Raw genomic sequence first — 22,625 nt, forward strand, 5'->3', positions numbered from 1 at the left:
ATGTGAATGTGGGATGTACAGATGTATACAACCAAAACCTTTCCCCGTGGCTGCTGGGCTGGTTCTGAGATGCTGGATTAATAAGTGGAAAATTCAATTCTGGTTTCTCCTCGGCCTCACTGTACAGATGGGGTCTGACCCTGGAACTGTCAGCTCTGGGGTGCAGAGCAGCTGTTCCTCTTAACACATCTCCTCGGTGCGTGGCTCTCAGTCATGAAATCCCACTTGTGAGTGGGTGTCGGGCACGCGATGGGCCCTTCTGCTCTGCGTTGTGACCTCTCCTTGCAGCAGAACCAAAGCATGAATGCTGCTCACACCTCGGGCTGCAGGCAGTCGCTGTTTGCTTAAGTTTTCACGAGTTCTCCTCGGGCGAAGCAAAGCAAAGCAAGACTCAGAGCGGAGCAATGCGGTAGGAAAACAGGCGCTGCTGTTCTTGGCCGCCGCGGCCGGCGGATGAAAAGCGGCTTTATCAGCAGCGAGGGGCGGCCTCGGGAGCACAGCACTGGACAACTCCGTGCTGGGGAATGGAGAGGAGAGAGCAGGGAGGTGAGCAGCAGAGGCACTGGGGATTGAGACTGCGTGTCTGCCAGCCTGGAGTGTGGAATCAGTGACTTCGATTGGAGGGGACCTTAAAGGTCATCTGCTTCCAACCGCAGCGCCGTGGGCAGGGTCAGGTTAGCCCCAGCACAACACGCTGCACTCGGCCGTGTTGAACCTCCCTGAGCTTTCCTGTGCCCACTTCTGGACCCTGTCCAGGTCCCTCTGGATGGCAGCCCTTCCTCCTCTTGCACCAGCTGCACTGCTCAGCTCGGAGTCATCTGCACAGTGCTGCAGTGCACTCAGTGCCATCCTCTGTGTCACTGATAACAGTGCTGAGGAGCACCGGTCCTAATATGGACCCCTGGGGGACAGCACTCATCACTGCCTCCACCTGCACATGGAGCCACTGAGCACAGCCCTGTGGCTGCGGCCATGCAGCCAACCCTTCCTGCAGCCTCACCCCATCTCTGTCCAACTCAGAGATAAGGATGCGGTGCTGGACCGTGCCAGAGCCCACGCACAAGTGCAGGCATCCAACAGCAGCCACCCTCCCTTCGTCCAGCAATGCTGTCACTCCATCCTCTTCCTCCTCCTCATTCTGCTATGCATCCTCAGCCTGTGAGGCTGTGCTGTACTCCTCTGTCATGATACTCATGTGTTACTCATCCATTTTGTTTTAGTAGTTTGGGAAGAGCTGCCGTGCTGTGGTTGATAATGCTAATTGTTATTACTTTCTCTTTTCTAATGCACTTCTGTTAGCTTCCAAGCAGCTTATCTTGGAAATTTAAAATATCTTTGCTTTTAAAGTTTTGGGAACTACAGGAACAAAATCTTTTGTAGCTCTTGTGACTTTCCATGTCAGTGCTTCGGGACGAAGCTGAAGCAACGTGTCTTTGAGAAAGTGGAGTGCTGGTTCCTGGATCGTGTTCCTCGAGGTTATTACACCTGCTACACCCCAACCGTCCCAAGACACCGCTGAGAAATCTCCGTGAACAGCAGAGAATGTCACGGCTGTCACCACGTGGGGGTGGTGATAAATTCAGTGCTGGAGTTTGTGCTGTAGTCCATGGAGCACCACGGGGCCCTCACGGCTGCAGAGGTGTTGTGGTGCCATCTAATGTCCTAAGGCTTAAATACACCGCCTGTCTCACGCTCATCCTTGCTTAGTGCCAGTGATATTAACTTAAATCTCTGAACCTTCTCTTGTTAGCAAACTGCTGGAAGCAGAGGCACGTGGTGATGACTAAAGCCACCTTGCACGGTTGAGCCAGAACGTTGCTGTCCTCAGAGTACAGTGAGTGTTTGTGTGGCAGTAATCTGATCCACTGTGCATCTGTAAGTGGAACAGCAGTAGAGATTTCCTTTGTACAGGGTGAGATTCTGAGCTGCTGGGTCGTTCTCCTTTTTCCATAGAGAGCTGACACACGTTGGCCATGCTGGTGGCACCGAGGAGTGATGATGGCTGTCCTTCATGGTTCACTGTAATAATTACAGTGCGCTGATGAATTAATGGGCAACCCACTCAGAAAACGTGCCGGATTTCCCCTGATCTTCCTCCCTTCTTGCCTCATCCTGGCCAGGTTTGAAAAAGGACGGATCTACACCTTTATTGGAGAAGTGGTGGTTTCCATGAACCCGTACAAGAACCTGAACATCTACGGGCGGGACATGATCGAGCAGTACAAGGGCCGGGAGCTCTACGAGAGGCCGCCCCACCTCTTCGCCATCGCTGACGCCGCATACAAAGCAATGAAGAGGAGATCGAAGGACACCTGCATTGTGATATCGGGTGAGCTGGAAGCTTTCGTTGTGGCCAACGCTTATCTGATCCGAGTGCTGGTGTTGTAGGGTCACGGGACAGCTTGGGTTTTAGGGGAGCTTCAAGATCATCCATTTCCAACCCCCTGCCAGGAGCAGGTTTGCCAGCCACTGGATCAGCCTCATCAGTTAATGTGTCAGTCTTTAATCTGTGTGTGCAGAAGGTTGAGCAGTGAGAAGTGTCACCCTGGAGGATTTCTGCCCCTCTGGTGGCTGCTCAGTGCTTTGTTCTCTGTTCAGATTGTTTGTGCATTGCGGTGCTGACAGCAGGAGCGGGGTCTGTGCCATGAATGGTCACTATCTGGATCCTGGCACTTCGTTTCCTTGATGTCCCCAGCTCTGAAAAGCTGAGATGTGTGCTGAACAGTGGCCCCTTGTGCTGCCTTTCCCAGCTCTGCTGCTGCCAGTCCTTCTCCTCTAACAATATTCCTTTTGATGCTCTGTGTGCTGACCTGGGAAACCTTACATCACAACTGCACAGCAGGCAGGGTTCTGACTATGCTTGGAAGATACACAAATTAGCTTACTTTAAAGAACAAAACCAAAAGCCCCGGGCATCGTCATGGTAGGACTGGGATGCTGCTCAGTGACTTGCTTAGGTATTTTCACTCTATTGTCCCTTTTCTGTGCCCTCAGGTGAAAGTGGGGCTGGGAAAACAGAGGCCAGCAAGTACATCATGCAGTACATCGCAGCCATCACCAACCCGGGGCAGAGGGCGGAGGTGGAAAGGTATGGGCTCTGCAGAAAGGGACCTGGCTTTGTCCAGGGTCTCTTTCTGACTTCCTGACAGTCCCTTAATTGCACACTGATCTTGCAGCATTTTCCTCTGTTACAACTTTTCTTCTGGCAGTTTTGCAATGTTGGTTGCTAATATCCCATAGAAAAGTGAGGAAGAACTCAAACCTTCAAACATTCAAAGTGAAATCACCATCTAGAAATCACATTTCCAACGGCAACTTGCCCGAAATATGTGAATGAGAATAGAGCAGTAAGCACAGGGAGCATTCCCGTGTCCTTTAGGGTTTGCATACCCCTGAACTGCAGTGTGTCCCTCACTGCTGAAAAGAAAGATGCTTTCTGCTGAAACAGATTGAGTACCTCTCTTGAATACTTTTCATCTCAGCTGTTTGCAAAAGAAGCCAAGAAATTACTTCCAAAACCTGTACACGTGAAGGAGCTGTGTTTGATTGCTGCTGTCTGCAGTGGGATCTTTGGATCCCGTTAGCTCAGCTCTGAGGAGCAGTGCCAGGAGCTCCCAGCTGATTTCCTGTGGTGTTTGCCAATGTTTTACTCACCTGCCTGAGTACGTCACCAGAGAGCATCTTTGCTGCTGCTCTCATCTTCTCTGCAGCTGCTTGTAAAAAAACCAATTCCATGGTTTGGGTACAGAGCTCATCCTGTTCTCTTTTATCGGTACTGAAGAGTGAAGAACATCCTGCTGAAATCCAACTGTGTACTGGAGGCCTTTGGCAACGCCAAAACGAACCGTAACGACAATTCCAGCCGCTTTGGGAAGTACATGGACATCAACTTTGACTTTAAAGGAGACCCAATCGGCGGTCACATCAACAATTACTTACTAGAAAAGGTGAGCTCAGTGTTCGGCAGCAGTGTGTGCTGCGGAAGGAAGGACTGCTCTTTGTGATGGCAGCTTTCAGGCTGTGGTGTTCAGCATCGCCGTAGTGTAGGAGGAGGTTGGTTTGGAGGTGTTTTGCTGGTGCTGAACCAGTGCTTTGGTTCCAGTGGGGCGGTGCTCGGTGTCCGGATGCAGAAATACCCACCCGCAGTTGTTCTCTCTCTGCAGTCTCGTGTGATCGTGCAGCAGGCAGGAGAGCGGAGCTTCCACTCCTTTTACCAGGTTGGTATTCACATTCCAGGACACAATAGGCAGCCAGGTGGAGCTTTCACACCTTGTGTGTTTTGCAGAGGGTTTTGGTTGATCCTATGTTCTATAGTGATGTGAAGAGGGAAAGAGAACGGGATGGTTTATTTCTTTCCATCTCCAATCCCATAGTGATACATCTGCAAACTTGGGAGTAACCAGACAAGTGTGGCAGCACGTTGGCCTTTGGCTCACTGTTTTGTTTGTAATAAGCCTAACCCCTCTGTGCTCTCCTGAGGCCTTTACTTCATATGGAAGTAATTTTATGACACCAAGTTCACTTTCTTTGAGTTGTTTTTAATGTCTTCCATGTTGTACAGCAGTTCCTTTGTGCATCCTCTGGGGGAAGTGGTCAACCTATTACTATAACCTTTATTCTCACATAGCATGTTTTTATAGTTTTGTTTGGCAAGCAGGTAAATGAGTAAAAGAACTTACTTATTACAAAAAAGAAAAGAAAAGATTGCTTTAATATGATAAAAAAATGAAGAATTTTCTTTATTTTGGTTCACCTTCCCTTCAAACACAGCTCCTCCAAGGGGGGTCTGACCAGATGCTGCGCTCTCTACATCTGCAGAAGGATGCATCTGCATACAGCTACATCTCCCCTGGAGCACAGCTCAAGGTGAGTGGCAGGTAACTTGTCTTAAGATTGTAAATGCTTCTTGAAACGTTTGAGCTAGCAGAAGTGGAGAGCAGTGTTATGGAAAGGTGACGCCGTTATCTGTTCATAGCAGAGCTCCAGACCTAAGAGAGGTGAGCTTGGGCTCAGTGATCTTCAGAGGTCCCTTCCAACCCCTTCAACTCTGTGGTACTTGTGTACACTCCTCAGGGCAAGATGTTGGCCAGAAACGTGCTGTCTGCACTGCGCAGAACTCGTGGTTCACGTGACTGCACTACTTGTTCTGTGTTTTAGGAGCAGCTTCTGCCCTCCCACTGTAAATTCCACTGGGAGCCCTGGGAAGTGCAGGTGTACAGCGTGGCATTAGGATCAGTCAACCTCAGAGTAATTTCTTGCTTCTGGAAAACAGTGAATTACCTCTCTGTTTCCCATGGGCTGCAGAGTCTTTGCTTTCTCACTTTGTGACCACACATCTCCTTCTCGCAGTGTTCCATCAACGATGGAGCCGAGTTCAAGGCTGTTGCTGATGCCATGAAGGTGATAGGCTTCAAGCAAGAGGAGATTCAGACTGTCTACAAAATCGTGGCAGCCATTCTTCACTTGGTAAGGTTCTCTGCCCGTGGGTCTGAGGCTGCGGTTCAGAATCTTGGGATGGGTATTATATTGCCCGAAGTCTTTGGTGTGATTTGATTTCCACAAGTTCAGCTCTGAGCAGGGATTCCTCCCTTTGGGTCAGGCCTTGCTACTTCCACTGACTGTGGAAGCACATGGCTGTGTGTGTGTGCAGGCCAACCTTTTTAATGTGGTGAGAGACTGTTCTGACTTGAGTAGCAGATAAAATGAGCGCTCCTCCGTTTCATACTAACAAAAAACAATTGAGAAATCGAAATTTCTTGCTACTTCTTGCAGGGGAACTTGAAGTTTTCCGTGGATGGCGATACGCCTCTAATAGAGAACAGCAAGGTTGTGTCCATCATTGCAGACTTGTTGTCAACCAAATCTGAGATGGTGGAGAAGGCCCTTTTGTTCCGGACTGTCGCTACGGGCCGGGATGTCATTGACAAGCAGCACACGGAGCAAGAGGCCACCTATGGCAGAGATGCCTTTGCAAAAGTGAGCTGAAATTTCCTTTCTCTTCATCTGATTTCATGCGACAGTGACACACATTGCTTTTGGTTGAAGTGGACCCTGCCTGTGGAAAACATTCACTACTGAGTTGTCTTCATCACTGTGTGTTTTTCTGTGCTGTATAGGGCTGAATATTTTGGGGAATAGGATTCTCAACTTAAATGTAAGGGTATAGGGTGGAAGAGTAACGTTTGGGGCAGTCATTTCTTTTGGAAAGGTAGGAGACTGATAGCACGAGGAGTAGCAGTCAGGAACCAGGTGGTGAGGGTGTGGAATGGGGAGCGTCACGAAGCTCCTCGATGGTTCTCGGTGTTTGTTTCCTGGCAGGCCATTTATGAGCGCCTCTTCTGTTGGATTGTGACACACATCAATGATGTGATTGAAGTGAAGAACTACGACACGACAGTGCATGGGAAAAACACGGTCATTGGCGTCCTGGATATCTATGGCTTTGAAATATTTGACAATAACAGGTGACGTGTTGTTGAAGCACAGTGCTGTGCCTTCTCCTTTCTCGGGTGAGAAAACTCAGCTTTTTTTTTTTCCTGATGTTCTTGCAGTTTTGAACAATTCTGCATTAATTACTGCAATGAGAAGCTCCAGCAGCTCTTCATTCAGCTGGTTCTGAAGCAGGAGCAGGAGGAGTACCAGCGAGAGGGCATCCCCTGGAAGCACGTGAGTGATTTGCCAGGGGAGAGGTTGGTGGACCAGCACCAGGTCTGAGGCTGCTCCTGGAGTAGGCTTCTGTCAAAGTCAGCAGGACATGCATGTCCTTGCCAGTGGGACTGTCTGGGAATGAGGCTGTGGGAAGGGCTAGCCCACGGATGGTTGGTCCAGTCCTCCAGTCAAATGGTGCTGCTCCATCAGTGGGTAACGTGGGTCCTCTTGTACTAGCCAAATCACAACTCCTCCTCTTCTTCTGGCTTTTCCAGATTGATTACTTCAACAACCAGGTCATCGTTGACCTGGTGGAGCAGCAGCACAAAGGGATCATCGCCATCCTGGACGACGCCTGCATGAACGTTGGCAAAGTCACGGACGAGATGTTCCTGGAGGCTCTGAACAGCAAGCTGGGGAAGCACGCACATTTCTCCAGCAGAAAGGTACTCTTCCTCAGCCTTCTTCTCCTTTGCAATGCCTTTTCTATTATTTATGTATAACAGAATAGAGAGACTTGAAGAGTGACAGAGGTTCAAATGATAAGGTGTGAAATTAAATGCTGAAGAGCAGCTCCCAGCCACAGAAATGGGCCATCCCAGTGCACCCTGCACAGCCAGCACCCAGCAGAGGGAGCTCGAGGATGTCCGATGTGACATCGATTTCATTCGGAGCATAAAAGCAGCGAGAGGCTGTGCCTTGCCTTATCATGATGTCATTAAGGACCAATGGAGGCACTGCTGTGGCTCACGTGGGTTTCTTCCCAGGCTGCCGTAATCTGGAGTGACAGGGAATTATTCACACTTCTGCTTTATCACGGCGCTGTGGGTTGTTTTTCTGCTGTCATTGGCTGCAGAATGTGCTCATCTCCACTCATGCCTATGGTCCTCCACACCACTCGACTCGCTTTGTTTTCAGTGGGAGTTAAAAGGCTTTATTCCTCGCTTGGCAGCGTAATGAGAACGTGGTCACCTGCCTGGTTCATTTGAGAATTCGTACTGGGGAATCAAATCTCATTTATTCATGAAGTACATTTTAATACCGTGATGTCTCTCTGCTGAGAAACGCTGTTGGAAATGCATCACTGAGAATGCTGGCTCCCCCTTCTCCCTCCCACCCGTGTATGATGTTTTATGTAGGTCAGATATACAGAATTAGCATGGTTGTATAAGAAAAGTGCTAAAGACTGCCTCCAGGGAGGCTGAATGCAAACAATGGCTCTGGCTGTGGCTCAGTTCAGGCAAGGATGGGGAGAACAGAAAATAATCAGTTTTTCTTCCAGATGTGACTTTCCTGAAGCACCCTGCACAAATCCTTTCACTGCACAGGGAACATTACTTACATGTGTGCATACATATCCCACTGCAGTGTTCCTCAGCAGGGGGTGGCCTTATCAGGAGTCTGTTTGCATTGAGCTGAAGGGAGAGGAGGAGTGCTGCTATAAATAATGTTTATGGAGAGCATGATGTATCTTCCTGGATTGCTAATTTCTCCTTTAAATCAATAGAGCCTTGAAGAAATCGACCTGTAAAATTCTCAGCGCCGTAATTATTTCTCCCCCTCTGGTGTCTTTGTCCTTTAGGTTATTTAAGACATCTTCCTTGGTGAGCACTTACCCCACTCAGGAGGGCAGTGTGAAATCTGAGCTCTCCAAGCTGTCCTCTTCCAGGCTGAATTAACACAAAGGACTTGATTTCACGTCCATAGACTGCAGTAGTTCTGTCCACGTGCCATAAAGCTCAGTGTAGGGCAGAGCTGTTCCTAAACAGTTAAAGGACGTGTGCTGCTATGTTACGGGAGCAGCTCCCGTCTTTCAGCCTGAGTTAATGCTTCACTGCTCCCCTGCAGAGCGTGTTGCACACTGACTCCATGTGGATAAGCTCTAAGGGGCTGCTGTGCCCTAAATAGTAGTGTCCTAGTTTGCCTGCTGCATGTCTGATCTGCTGTCTGCTTGGTTGTCCTGGTGAAAGCCAAACACGCCAGGAAGTAAATATTCCCTCTGTGAATATTTGTGGCCAAAGTTACATTCCTGGAGGAAGGGTCCTTCTCTGAATTGTCCAATATTTCCAGAATTAGGGATAATTTCTTCTCAGGAAGGTTAGGGAGGTGCTGGCACACACTGCCCGGGGAGGAGGGGGTAAATGTCACAGAGTGACAAGTCGTGGTGTGGTGGGGATGGGTTGCTGGTTGGAATTGGTGACCTTAGTGGTCTTTCCAACCTTAACAATTCTGTACTGCTTGTCTGGATGCATGCTAGCTGCTGTGATCGTACTTCTCAACATCAAAGGATCATTTTTTCAACATCTTTGAATTCTGACTTCTTTTCTCAATTCTCTTGTACTTTCAAAGCATTGAGGGCAGTGATAGAGTATGAATTCCAGAATGTTCTGTTAGTGGAAAGGTCTGACGAGCGTCAACCGCAGCAAACTGGTTGTGAAGGTCAGGGCATGAGGAGGTCCCTTCTTGCCCACTTGTCTCTGCAGCTTCCAAGATGCTGGGCAGTGCTGAACAGAGATCAGAGAACTACAAAGACTGTTGGGGCCTGGAGCATCTCCCTTACTGGGAAAGGCTGCAAGCCCTGGGGTTGGACTGGGGGGGCTCTGGAGGTCCCTTCCCATCCCTGCAGGTCTGGGATATGGGACACACACGTAAGAATAGTGCTCCCAGTCTCCATCCATCTGCAGTCCTCCTGAATTTGGGCTTTGGGTTCTTTTCAGTGTGACAAGGAGTTCCACTCTTTAGATACCCGTGGAATTTCCCAAGCTCCAGGATCTGACTCTTTGCTGTTATCCCATTTCTCATCTTTCCAACAGCCGTGCCCCTTCCTCCAGTCTTTCTCAGAAGCTCAAATTGGATGGAAACCTGCAGGGCCCATAGGAACACATAGTGCCCATAGGAACCCAAGAACACTGTCAGCTCTGTCAATACTGTTCAGTTCTGGTTTTTTTCTCCCAATAATCTCTGCTGTTTCGCCCAGTAGCTTCATTAAAGGTCTTTTAATGAGTCCAGCAGTGTGTTCAGCACTTTCTGGGGTCTCCCACGTTGGTGAGCTTTAACCAAGAACCTTGCACAGCTGAGTGTGTCCTATTGTGTAGCAGCAGCTGCTTCATTCTGTTATGGTTGTGCTCGTCCCGCACTTCCTCTGTTGGCCTGGTGGATTGAGGTGTATGTCCAAGGGTGATGTTTTAATGGATGTGGAATTTGTTCCAGCTTTGTGCCACCGACAAAACCCTGGAGTTCGATAGAGACTTCCGAATCAAGCACTACGCTGGAGATGTGATGTAAGTTCCTTTCAGTTGTGCCTTCTATTTCTGTCCTGAGCCAGCTTCAGTGTGGCAGGATGCTCTGATTTAGTGCTGCTGGTGTGAAGCTGTCATACAGAATTACAGTGTGCAGCAGTTGCTTATCAGTTAAATCTTAATCTGGTTGCTATATAGAATATGAATTTGGAACTGAAACAGGAGGAGAATGTGAACTGGAAAGCAATGCTCCAGGAAAAGGAAAAACCTAGTGCTGATACGAGGAAGCTACAGAGAGCTATCAGCCCTCGTGCAGACATCTGTTGGTGTGGTTGTGTAACTCCCTGGCTTGGAAATCTCAAAGCAGTGTGAGCTGACTCGAAAGGCAGGGCGGCAGTAAACGAAAATAGCAGTGCAGGGAACCTGTCCCACGCGGGTTGGAGAGCATGCTGCACCTGAAGGCTGCAGAAACGGCTGCAGCGTGTGGCAGAAACAGGAGGGAGATGGGGTTTCTACCCAAACGTGAGGATGCACGTATGTTAGGATGTTTAACTGTTCGGTAGGAGGCTGCGCTCTGCAGTGTCACTGGAGTGATGTCGTGGTTTAGGGGGACAGAGCTGAAAGAGAGTTAGTAAGGAGATTTAGGTTTTTTGGTTTATTGTTTTACCTTCTGCCTTGGGATTAAACTTACCTTTAGTTTACAAAGGTAACCAGTGTGGTTGAACTGGATGCTGTTCATTCTGGGGTCTTTGCTGATAGACATTGCTGATTCCAAAGCATTTTGCCAAAGAGGAAAACAGTCCCAGGTGTTTTATTACCAGTGGCTGGTGGAAAGTTTCCTGGAGGAAAGTTGAAATGTGGGAGTACTGAAGGCAGAAGTCATGAGCGTAGCTTTGAATTTCACTCTGTTTTCCTTCTTGTAGTTACTCAGTCTCTGGATTTATTGACAAAAACAAGGACACTTTATTTCAAGACTTCAAGCGCCTCTTGTATAACAGGTAGGAATAAAACCTTTAAAGAGGTTAATTTAAGTCTGATCTGTCTGAATCCCTTTCTGTAGAGTGGATGCCAGAAGAAACTGGTGTTCAACTTCATAAATTGTGTAGGGTTTGTTTGATCCCAACTGTGCAGAGGTTCGCTCTGCAGCCAGGTTTGTCATTAACCAGACGTGGATGTCCGATTCTGACCTCTCTTCAACGAGAAGGAATCTGAGCAGTGCTTGGTCAGCAACAGAGATGTTGACCCCGACTGGAAGCCCGCGTTTTGAGGGAGAGACTTGGGGCGATGGGAAAACTGAGCAAATATATTGAGTTGTTTTCATATGTGCTGTGACATGATGAATTTAAAGCCTTGCTATAAATACTAATGGGATGAGTGAAAGTTGCCTTGACAAGGGTGTGTGAATTCTATCAAAACGTGTATGTAAAGGTGCTCCAAAAAGCTGTTCCAGTCTATTCCAGATCTCTTGCCATCTATTGTGGCTGATTATACCTCACCTTCCAGAAAACCTAGGCTAAAATATATAAAACTGTTCATATATATATATATCAAGAACATCAATCATAGCATCACAGAATCACCAAGGCCGGAAAAGGCCTCTGAGATCATCCAGTCCAACCGTCCACCCCCCACCAGTATTGCCCACTAAGTCCTTCAGTACCACAGAAATGCAGCTTGAAATCAAATACTGTGTAAGCCTGAGCCCTGTATTGCTCAAAAGCAAAAGAGATTTTGTTGTGCTGGTTTGACTTGGATGGCAAGGATGTCTGGGCGTGCATGCTGCTGGATCTTGAGTGGAATGGGGCAGTTGGGGCCCTTCTGTTGCACCACGCAATTAAAGCCACTCTCTTTTAGCTCCAATCCTGTGCTGAAGATGATGTGGCCCGAAGGTAAACTGAGCATCACAGAGGTCACCAAGCGACCTCTGACAGCTGCTACCCTCTTCAAGAACTCCATGATCGCACTGGTGGACAACCTGGCGTCAAAGGTAAACGCTCCCATTGAAAACTTGTGATGAGCAGAGCTGCTCTGCGGAGAGCTGTCACCTTCGTGCCGCTGCCATCTGTCACAGAGCCAAGCTCGGCAGTGGAGGTGAGCTTTGGCTGTGGCAGTGGGCAGCTGCAGCGAGCTCTGGGGATGGTTGTCTGCCATCCCTGCAAGAGGAAGCTGTATTTTGGTTATGTACCCTTCACTTGTAGTCAAGCTGCTCTCTTTGGGGGGTAATAATTATTATGTCAAATAAATAACAAAGCACTTCTGGCAGAGGGCCCAGAGAATGTCGTTTCACAGTGCAGAGATTTTCTTCCTGTCTCTCAGTGCCAAATATCTTCCAGTGTGATTTCCCTCTTTTCTCTTTGTGTGAGACGGTGAGGAGTGGAACTTTTTATTTTCCTAAATAATTAAGCTTTTTAGTGGGGATTATTGCTCTGGCAAGCACTGCTTTGTGTTAAGGTTGTGTTGTGTTCCATTGCATCACATTTCATTCCAAGGCAAGGTTAGGGCAGATAGCTCCGTTTGTAGGAGCAGGACAGCCAGGAGAACGCCTGGAACAATTCCTGCAACTCACAGAGGGAGGTGGGGAGTTGAGGTCGCACACTGCCTGTCCTGAGGCAGTAGGTACCAGAGTTCATCATGGAAGGATGGCTGGCTGATGTGGAATGAGTAGCTCTGGCTGATTTATTGTCAGTACCTCTGTCACAAATGGAGGCTGCCTCTGAGGATGTGCCAGAAGGCGGAGTTAGAGACCTAGGGACAAATATTCTCCTTGTATTTATACCTCCCCTACGTTTTCATTGAGGATTTGGGGTTAAGAGGTTGGATGTTTCCCAATTTGCTGTTCAGTGGCAGTGCAGTTAATTGTTGTAGAGTGGTGTATTTCCCAGGGGGTTATGGATCCCATTAAAGGGAAGAGGGTCATTAACCAGATGTGGTAATGAGGGCTCCTGCCCAGCAGACAGAAGCCAGGGGTCACAGCCAAGGCCATCCTGCAGTGCAGCAGAGGGCTGGAGCAGAGGGGATGAGCTTTGGGCTTCAGTCTTTGCTTTATGGACTGACACGGACAGTGCTCCTGCAGAGAAGCATCCGTAGGTCCTTCCTAAAAAAAACCCAACAGATGCAGCGTAGATAAGGGGCCTGAAGCCTCTGTGCTTCTTCCCTTGGGTGGTGTCACCTGGCACCTGAGCGATTCTGGGTTTCTGCGGTCCTGGGGCAGAATGGCAATCCAAGAATTCATTGATATCTCATGGAGCTCCGGGAAAGCTGCAGTGCTGGCAGTAGCAGCAGCACTAGCTTAAAACCCATCATTCAGGGGCTTCGAAGATGCCGATTTGATGAACAGGAACAGCAAGAATAGCAGAAACAAACTGCAAACGCCGTAGCTGCACTTCTGCTTCCATGGCATTGTGTTGTCGCGTGTTGAAGCACAGCTCTGTGGCTCCGTGGGTTGCGTGCTGCCATGGCACGTTTCTCAGCACAGATTTACGGCCCGTGCCGTCCTCCCGAGGGTCTGCTCTGACTGTGATGGGTTGTTGGAGTGGCTTTTCTTTTTCTCTTAACTGCTGACACTGGGAGCAGTTAATGATGAGCTTCTCAAGGAGCCCTCTCTGGACATTGGTCTTGTTTTTTCTTCTTTTTCCTTTTCCCCCTCCTTCTTTTATTTTTTCCCCCTTCTTTTTCCTCTTTCCTCATCCCTTTCCTCTTCCTTCCCCCTTTCCTTCCCCCCCCCCCTTTCCTCTTGTATCCCCCTTTGTAACTCCTTTTGCCTGACTTTTTCCTTTTAGCTTTTTCCTTCATCCACACCTCCCCAATCTAGTTTGACAGGCTTCATCTCCACTAAATCATCATGTCATCACCATGACTGGTTGGAGATACCCAGCTCAGACTTGCCCGTTCTGTGTCCCATCCCTTCTCCTATCCATTGTGCTCTGAACTACGGAATAGAAATCTCCCAAGCAGGAACATGGTGCAAAACCCCTTCAAAATCTAAAAATTACTCCATTAAAAAAGAAAACAAATGTATTTCAGATGGACAGCTGAGCAGCACTCAGAAGTGGGGCCTTTGTGCCTCTGTATTCCATTTATAAAACGCAGTTCTGGGCTTGACAGCCTCCTGTGCAGTAATGGGAGCTGCATAATTATCCCCCTGAAGAGCTGGGGCTGGTGGGATTGTGAGCGTGGAATAATCTCCTTTAGAATTCACCCTGCTAGCTGTCATTGCTGAGAGGCTTTAATTACACTGTAATTGTGCTGATAGATGATCTCCTGTCTGTACAGGAACTTCCTATTCCTGTTTTCCAAAAGGAGAGCAGCAGCTCGACTTGTGCCTTTTGTGTGAGCTCAGATACAGTCACTCACTCCTCTTTGGAAGTGGTGGAGGGTGAATTTTTGCACGGGGGTTTGAAATGACAAAGGGATGAGTGACAGCCCCGGCGGTGGAGGGGTTATGCAGCGCTAACACGGAGCTGCGATCCACGCTGTGATGAACGAGTCGCAGTTTCCCTGGAGGCACAGAAGAGAGATGCGTTTTTTGAGGTTGCAAACTGCAGGCTGCAGGTCCGGCAGGCTCCTCCTCCTCCTCCTCCTCCTCCTCCTCACTAATAGCTGCCGTGACTGCACGGAGCCTCTTCAGCGCGGATTTGAAGTTCATCTGGGGCTGCTTCTGCCTTCGGTTGACACATGATGGCTGACAGCCATGTTCCCATGGCACAGCCGAGGAGGAGCTGTCACCCACGCAGACTGCACGTTCTGAGAGCTGGTAGGAGCTCGCTGAGGGAATCAATACCCCTGCAAACCTTGTTGCCTTCAGCACAGAAACATTTTGCAGGAGAAAGCTTAAAACGATGAAGAGTTTTAAGAGTCGTGCACTGAATTGTACTGGCATGTGTTTCAGCACAACAAATGGAGTAGGATCAGTCTGTGTCGAATTACTGCAGCAGAAGGAGGTACGCAGTGGAGGACCTCACACAGAACAGGGCTGTCCCTTGGCTGTCTGATAGCACAGGATGGTTTGGGTTGGGAGGGGCCTTCAGGGTCCTGGGGAAGCTGTGTTCTCAGCACTGCTTTGTTTTTTGAGGAATTGAGAAGAGGAGCCAGATGAAGACTGCACTGGAGCTGTGACAGGGTTGGGTTGAAAGGGACCTCAGAGATTGTAGAAGCATGGAATCGTGGCACCACTGGGTGGGAAAGGACCGTAAGGATTGTAAAATCAGGTTGGGTTGAGTTGGATTGGGTTGGAAAGGACCGGAAGGATTGTAGAAGCATGGATTCGCAGCACGGTTGGATTGGAATGGGAGCACCCCCCCTCAGTTCCAATCTGTGCCATGGGCACTGTGCCCCCCCATCCATGGCTCTGAGCACCTCGAGGGATGGGGCACCCACAGCTCTGGGCAGTGCCGGGGTCTCCTAATGTATTGTGTCAAGGTTGGGGCTGTGGTTATTCATCCCATTCACCTTTCTTGGTGTGTGCCACCTCTGTGTGTGTCAGAGCTGTGTGTCAGCCTCCACGTTGTGTCAGGACGAGCTGGGTTATTCGGGCATGAGCCCATTTGTTCACTATTACTGAAGGGAAAACAGCAATTTTGGGCCTTTCGTATTATCCTGAGTTTAGGACAGTGACCTGAAACCACAGAAAATAGGACTAAATCATTGACAAATCACGGAAATAGGGCTGGAGGGGACCTTGGGAACACGTGTAATTCAGTCCTGATTGAGGACAGCTCTGCCTCTCCCTTTGCTGTGCAGATGCACGCGTGCTCTGCTCCTCTCCCTCGGGGGTTCCTCCCCTGCACAGCCATTCTGCTGCCATGCTGATCCTGATGTGCAGCTTGGACTGTTCTGCGTTGTACTGAGCCTTCTTTGTCCTAAACCAGAACTGTTGCATCTCTTCATGTCTACCTTTCAGGTCTCTTCAGTACGGAAGATACGTTATGTGCCGTCCAGCGCCGTGGGTACGCGGCCTCAGCCCTTCTAAACTCAAACAGTGTTTCCTCTGGGTCACACCTCCTGGCGTTTCAATCTTAACGTTCTCCAAACTCGCAGGTCTCCGTTTCCATTCTGTTCGACCTTGAAAAATCAAAGGCCGTGGGGTCATAAGAAATAATGGTACCTTAGAGAAATGAGGCAGTGAGCTCCCTGTAAGGGCACAGCGAGGGCTGGCGGCGGAGAGAAAGTGAGGAGTGAGCTTCAGACCGCAGTGTGGTCGGAGCAGATCAGTTCTAACGTGCCACCGCTGCTCCTTGCAGACCTTTCTGAACAAAGTGGCTTTGCTCTGTCCCGTCAGGAGCCGTACTACGTCCGCTGCATTAAGCCCAACGACAAGAAGTCCCCGCAGCTTTTCGACGAGGAGCGCTGCCGGCACCAGGTGGAGTACCTCGGGCTGCTGGAGAACGTCAGGGTGCGGCGGGCAGGGTTCGCCTATCGCCAAACCTACGAGAAGTTCCTCCACAGGTAACGGCACGTGTGCTGTGGGCTCCTCGGGCTCCTCTTCTCCGTGCTGAATTTGTTCGCTGCGTCCGTCTCTTCACGAGGAGTGTGCAGTGAGGTTCTTCCCCGGGGCATAACCCGAAGAGCAGAGCCAATTCACTTCTGTTTTCTCTCTGTACGCTGTCTGATTGTTGCAGTGGGAGGGACGGGCAGACTCTGTGTGTCATGGGAAGTGATTAATCACAGAATCATAGAATTGTTGGAGGTGGAAGGGAGCGTCGAAGGCCGTCTGTCCCAGTGCTGCAGTGAGCAGAGGCACCCGCAGCTCCGCCAGCACTCAGAGCCCCTCCAGCCTGAGTCAGCATCCCCTGGGATGGGGCACCCACTGCCTCTCCGGGCAGCCTGTGCCACAGCCTCACTGCCTCAGCGTAAGCAGCCTCTTCCTTACAGTCTGCAGCTCCTTCTTGCAGTTTGAAGCCGTTTCCCCTTGTGCTGTCAGTGGTGCACAGTGACAGTGCACGTGCACGAGGAAACCTCTGTGCTTAGAAGGTGGAAGTGTGAGGACGGGACAGTAGCGTGACCCCGTTAAGCCATCCCTTGATATCCTTTGCCCTCCTTACTCCTACCAGATTTGTGGCAAATTGAACGTTTTAGATTGTAATTCGTCTTGCAGCTTCAGTAAATTAGCACAGATACTGAGGATTCATCCTCTTCAGATACCGAATTGGTTTCAACTTCTGTTATTGAATCATACGAGGGAAGGTCCCCTGGAGCGTGTTCAGAGAAGGGCAACAAAACTGGGGAGGGGTCTGGAGCACAAGTCTTATGAGGAGCGGCTGAGGGAGCTGGGATTGTTCAGTCTGGAGAAGAGGAGGCTCAGAGGAGACCTTATTGCACTCTCCCACTTCCTGAAGGGGGGTTGTGGTGAGGAGGGGGTGGGCCTCTTCTCCCTGATAAATAACGACAGGACGAGAGGGAATGGCCACAAGTTGCGCCGGGGAAGATTGAGATTAGACCTGAGGAAACATTTTGTCTCTGAAAGAGTGGTCAGGCACTGGAATGGCCTGCCTAGGGAGGTGGGTGAGGCACCATCCCTAGCGCTGTTCAAGAAGCGTTTAGATGAGGTGCTAAAGGATTTAATTTAGTAGTTGGGTAGGGATAGTGATAGGAGGATGGTTGGACTAGATGATCTTATAGGTCCTTTCCAACCTTATGAACTTATGAACTTATAAGGTCCCTGAGGGCAGGAAAAAAATCCAAACAAAGCAGGTGGGATGTGCCACGTCAGAAACAGAGTGCCATGAAGGATGACAGAGATGTGCCTGGATGTTTCATGGTAGCAGCACTGTGCATCCCTTCTCTTGAACGTTAGCAAGCTTCGTGTGCATCCGCCTTCACATGTGGAATGTATTCCTTAAGATTTGTATAATTATTATTAATATAAACAGCTGCTTTCTCTGTAATGAATATTTGATGAGCTCCTTGCAAGCTCAAAGCCAGAAGTGCTGTTTGCAGCCAGCCAGCCAAATTAGCATGTGGCAACTGGTGGAGCTTTGAGGTGCTGCGGCGGTGGTTGTGCCGATGCCTGTGGTCGGATTCAGCATCTGAAGGATAAGATAGCACACACTGCATTTGCATGCCACAGCAGTGCTCTGAGTCCGCTCTGCGCTGACTTTTCTAAACCTGCCTCTCTCAAAAGGGTGAGGGATGTGATGGTGGTGCAAGCTGCGCGTTCTGGAGTGTGTATTGAACAGGGATTGCACGGGATCACAACTGTATGTAAAGTAACTGTCCGTAAGGGCAGAGCTGGTGCTGTCCATCCCTAAAATACCCCAAGGTCGTTGATATTTCATATCTACCAAATAAAGCAGTGCTGAGGGGAACTGGGGAATGGTGCCTGGGGGAATGGGGAGGATCGGCGCCTGTGAGGCATCTGCGGCCGTGGCCCTGAGTGTAACCCAACCCTTCCCCACAAAGGCATCCACGTGCCTATTTTCAGGCAGCATTACACAGCACGGAGACAACATCGCGATGCCATCTGCTGCGCAGTGCTGGGGAACATGGGCACACTTCACTCCATTTGTAAGAAAAGGAGAATGGAAGAGCTGGGGAACTCCCTGCCAGGGAGCTCAGCTGTGTGCACGGGAACGTCCCAGGGAGGATCCTCCTGGAAGAGGTGTGAGATGAGCAGGTGATCTGAGACAGCCAGCACGGCGTCACCGCGGGCACAGCGTGCCTGAGCCGCCTGTGGCTGCGTGGGATGGAGTGACGGCACCGCTGCACAGCGGCACCGAGTGCACTGTGCAGACACTGCTGAGCTGAGCGGGGCGGCTGACACCACAGGAGGAGGGGACTCCATCCAGAGGGACCCGGGCAGGCCCCAGAAGTGGGCACGTGGGAGCTCAGTGAGATTTGGCACAGCCAGGTGCAGCGTGCTGCACTTGCGTTGGGGCAGCCCCAGTTTCCAGCCATCACTCCGGGCCCTGATGCTGTGACCGGTCACAAGTGTTGTTCCCCGCGGGTTGATACTGGGGCCAACCCTGTTTGATATCTTTACTGATTGATCTGAGTGAGGAGATTGAATGCACCCTCAGTAAGTTGACACCAAGCACCTCCAGGTGGAGGTGCGCGTCTGCCCGAGGGTAGGAAGGCCCTGCAGACAGATCAGGACTGATGCCAACGGGATGAGCTTCAGCAAGACCAAGTGCCAGGTCCTGCACTTTGGCCACAGCAGCCCCAGGCAGCGCTGCAGACCTGGGCTGTTGTGAGAGGTGATCATCTTCAGTTGCACCGTGGGAGGTTCAGGTTGGATACTGAGAACAATATCTTCTCTGGAAGAGTGGTGAAGCGTTGGCACAGGGTGCTCAGGGGGGTGGTGGAGTCACCCCAGAGGTGGTCCAGGGCTGTGGAGGTGCAGCACTTAGGGTTAGTGGGCATGGGTTGGTGTTGGACGTGGGGATCTTAGAGGGCTTTCCAACCTTAATGATGGTATGACTCTGTGCCTGTGTGAGTGGGCATGGTAGAGGTGGCTTCGTGGTTGGACTGCATGATCTCAGTGGTCTTCCCAACCTTAATGACTCATAAAGTGCCCTTGCAGGCTGCCACAGTCCTTAAGCAAAAGGACAAGGGAAGGGTTGTGGTGTCACTGAGCAGATTTATGTTGGCTCCTGCCTCGCTATAATTAGCAGTGAGGTCAGGATATGGCCGTGCTGCAGCATCCTGCTCTCCAACATCTCTTTTTTTTTTATGGGCCCTGTTAATAAAGCGTGCCTTTGCAGTGCTGTCCCGATTCCTTTTTTCCCCCTTATTGGGGAATAAGGTCCAGAGGTGGAAGTTTTTCCTAGCAAATTAATTACTGCAGGAACATTTTCCTGATGAGAGCAGAAAAGAGAAACCTGCTTAAAATATTTCTATCCGATGTGTCTTTGTGTCATGGGCTTTAAACGGAGAGGTGGTTGAGATGTGTGTGTGCGTGTTTTAGTTGGGACACAAATGTGGGTAATATAACAGTGGAAACATCTGTGGTGTCTGTGTGTCCATAAATGATGAGCACAGAATTCACTGCTGCATTTTGCAAATCTCTGCTGATGGAGCACAGTGTGAGGGTTATTGCATCGCATCAGCTCTGTGTTAATCAAGTGAGCTCCTCTGTGTTAATCAAGTGAGCTCCTCGCTGTACGTAGAGTTTCAGTGGCTTAAAATCAGACCTCTTACGTTCCCTTTCTGTTCAGGTTTGGGGGTCATATCTCCTACACAAAATATCTGAGGATCTGCTGCGTGTGATCAGTTTTATTTGAGTTTAGGTGGTAATTATGTCTAAAACATGTTGAAGGTCTTGAGAGCACAGAGGACAAGTGTACATCTGGAACTTGTGATTCCAGGTACAAGATGATCTCAGAATTCACCTGGCCAAACCACGACCTCCCTTCAGACAAAGATGCTGTGAAGAAGCTCATTGAGTGCCATGGATTTCAGCACGATGTTGCCTATGGGAAGACCAAAATCTTCATCCGCACGCCACGAACACTGTTCACCTTGGAGGAGCTCCACGCCAAGATGCTCGTGAGGATTGTCCTCTTCCTACAGAAGGTAATGCTTCAAAAACCTCAGTCCACAGCACCTTTTCTCAAACTCCTGTTATTTTTTCTTGCTTCCTCATCGTGTTACTGTTGGGGTGAATCATAGAATCGTGGGTTTGTTTGAGTTGGAAGGATGCTCTTTGATGTTGGTTCATGGAGCTTTGTGCACACCTATTGCTGAGTCCTCGAGGGTAAATAAAACAAATACAGCCAAGGGATAGAAAATGAGGGGAAAGGAGGGAGTGATTGCATGTTGGTGGCAATTTCTTCCCGTGAGAACCCACTGTAACAGCAGTACTGGGGTTGTAGGAACAAACATCACAAGAACAGAAGAATTACATCACGTGAAGAAGGAAAGTGTAGCTGTGGAAATGCTGCCCCAGCAGTTTGGGTAGCAGAGTGGAGGTCCATCTGCAGAGCTGCTGATAGAAGGCCCTGAGCATTACGAGGGTGCTGTGCAGAGGGCCCCTGCACGTTCTTCCCCTTCTGAATATGGGATTTGACCTCAAGATCTTTCTGATTTTACCCTTAGGGTAAATAATTTTACATTCTGTGGCTTGGGGACAAAGGCATTTTCAGGCTTTTCTTATGAAAACAGTCTTCTTAGCGATGGGATTTGACAGACTCCTGAGTCATTTGGGTTTGGGGCAGCAGTGCAGCAGAAGCTGGCTTGCAACCTCAGGAGCAGTGTAGTGTCATAGAATTGTTTAAGTTGGAAGGGGCTCAAAAGGTCATCTAGTCCAACTCTGTGCAATGAACGTGCACCAAAGGGGACAAAATACAAGAGCTGGTTTTAGTACTTGTTCAAAAACTGTGTCCTGTGTCCAGTAGTTTTGTTGTGCTGGCAATGTGCTTGACCTCATTTCCCTTCTGGAAGTCGATAGGACCAATATGGAAGGAGAAAATTGGAAGTCCAGGGTTGCATCTGCACTGGTGTTGGTTGGGCTGGGTGTTGGGTTGCGGTTCATAGGCATGGAACTGTGTAAGATGGAAGATGATTTCTGCCTGCCGTTATTGGTATTTCTCTTGTTTTACTGCTGGATTTCATTCTGTGCTCTGAATCCAGTCCCTCGTTGCCAGCTGTGCTCTGCTGCCGGTAGATGGGGCAGTCACAGACCAGCAGTGCTGCAGAAAGAGCCATCAGCACAATAACAAATAAAATCTGGGGCTGAGGGTCTGAAGAGGCCCTTCTCAGTGCCCTGACAGCGCCAGCACTATTGCCTATGTCATATTTTTTTTGTTTGCTTGTTTGTTTTCAACAATCAGTTGTTAAAAATGAGCACGAAAATGTAATTCTTGCTGCTTTTCCCCGACTGTAATTTTGCCTATAAGCACCAGATGAGCAAGGCAAGCAGGGGCAACGCGAGGTGCAGCCAGCCTCAGGTTGGGGTCCAGCAGCATTTTTCTTCGAGTGATTTTAAATGAAAGAAGAACCTGCTGATAGCAGTTCCCTTTCTTGCTTATTTTAAATGTACGTCTTCATTTCTAATTATATATATTATATAATTTATTGCTCCCAAGGCTTTCAGAAAGAGATTCGGTGATTATCTTAGGAGCTTCATCGTGTGAGTAACCCTTAACCCTTGAAATAATGCTGCTTCCTTTGTTTGATAATGATAAGAATTTGCTCCTGTGGTTGCTTTTCTGCTCTTGGAAATGTTCCCGTATATTCATTAGCTTTGTAGAGGAGCGCTTTGTTCAGGAAAACAGCTTAGCACGTGCAGCATGCAAAGTGATGCATCGTGTCAATATAATTTAGTGCACTATTTCAGTGCAATTTTATCAGACTGGTGCAGCTGCATATGGTGATGGCTTCCCTAAATCTTCACCGCTCAGTGCGGAGGAAGCGAGGATCGCTGCAGTCACGCAGCACCGCCTGCGACGCGGGCTCCCGTGGCCCCAATCTCCAGGAGCAGGAGGAGGACACGGCTGCCGTGGGGACCCACTGGGGTTCTGGACCTGTTTGGGGACCTGCTGGGATCCTGTTGGGAACCCATTGAGGATCTGCCAGGTACACCCCTTGCAGTCACCGCGGCACAGCTCTGCCTGGTGGGGGCAGGAGGAGGGAACTGCAACCAACTTGAAATTCGGAGTTCCCCCTTGCCTTTCCTCTCCATCCCTGTTGGTCCTTGGTGTTGTGCCCGCTGCTCAGCTGGGCAGCCAGCACGGTGCACTTCACGTGAGCGTTTGTGCTGGCAGAAGGGAGGTCAGGGACGTGGCGAAGGGCAGCGTTCCCACC

The 22,625-nt window shown here is 49.6% G+C and overlaps 1 protein-coding gene across 2 annotated transcripts in view; it reads left to right on the forward strand.

Annotated features, from left to right (window-relative positions):
• The window catches only part of MYO1D (myosin ID), a 67,921-nt gene that overhangs the window by 12,885 nt on the left and 32,411 nt on the right, over positions 1 to 22,625 (forward strand). For both annotated transcript variants that reach the window (XM_065747608.1, XM_065747609.1), the window contains exons 2-16: positions 2,121 to 2,329; positions 2,995 to 3,088; positions 3,782 to 3,947; positions 4,164 to 4,217; positions 4,771 to 4,866; positions 5,350 to 5,466; positions 5,773 to 5,976; positions 6,319 to 6,464; positions 6,552 to 6,666; positions 6,924 to 7,094; positions 9,859 to 9,929; positions 10,811 to 10,885; positions 11,742 to 11,874; positions 16,165 to 16,331; positions 20,189 to 20,396. In XM_065747608.1, coding sequence (XP_065603680.1) covers positions 2,121 to 2,329; positions 2,995 to 3,088; positions 3,782 to 3,947; positions 4,164 to 4,217; positions 4,771 to 4,866; positions 5,350 to 5,466; positions 5,773 to 5,976; positions 6,319 to 6,464; positions 6,552 to 6,666; positions 6,924 to 7,094; positions 9,859 to 9,929; positions 10,811 to 10,885; positions 11,742 to 11,874; positions 16,165 to 16,331; positions 20,189 to 20,396 — 2,026 coding nt within the window. The remainder of the gene's footprint in view (positions 1 to 2,120; positions 2,330 to 2,994; positions 3,089 to 3,781; positions 3,948 to 4,163; positions 4,218 to 4,770; positions 4,867 to 5,349; positions 5,467 to 5,772; positions 5,977 to 6,318; positions 6,465 to 6,551; positions 6,667 to 6,923; positions 7,095 to 9,858; positions 9,930 to 10,810; positions 10,886 to 11,741; positions 11,875 to 16,164; positions 16,332 to 20,188; positions 20,397 to 22,625) is intronic.

The sequence above is a fragment of the Cyrtonyx montezumae genome, unplaced genomic scaffold (assembly GCF_038088225.1).
Source record: "Cyrtonyx montezumae isolate F1298 unplaced genomic scaffold, pur_monq_1.0 scaffold_48, whole genome shotgun sequence".
In the NCBI taxonomy this organism is placed as follows: Eukaryota; Metazoa; Chordata; class Aves; order Galliformes; family Odontophoridae; genus Cyrtonyx; species Cyrtonyx montezumae.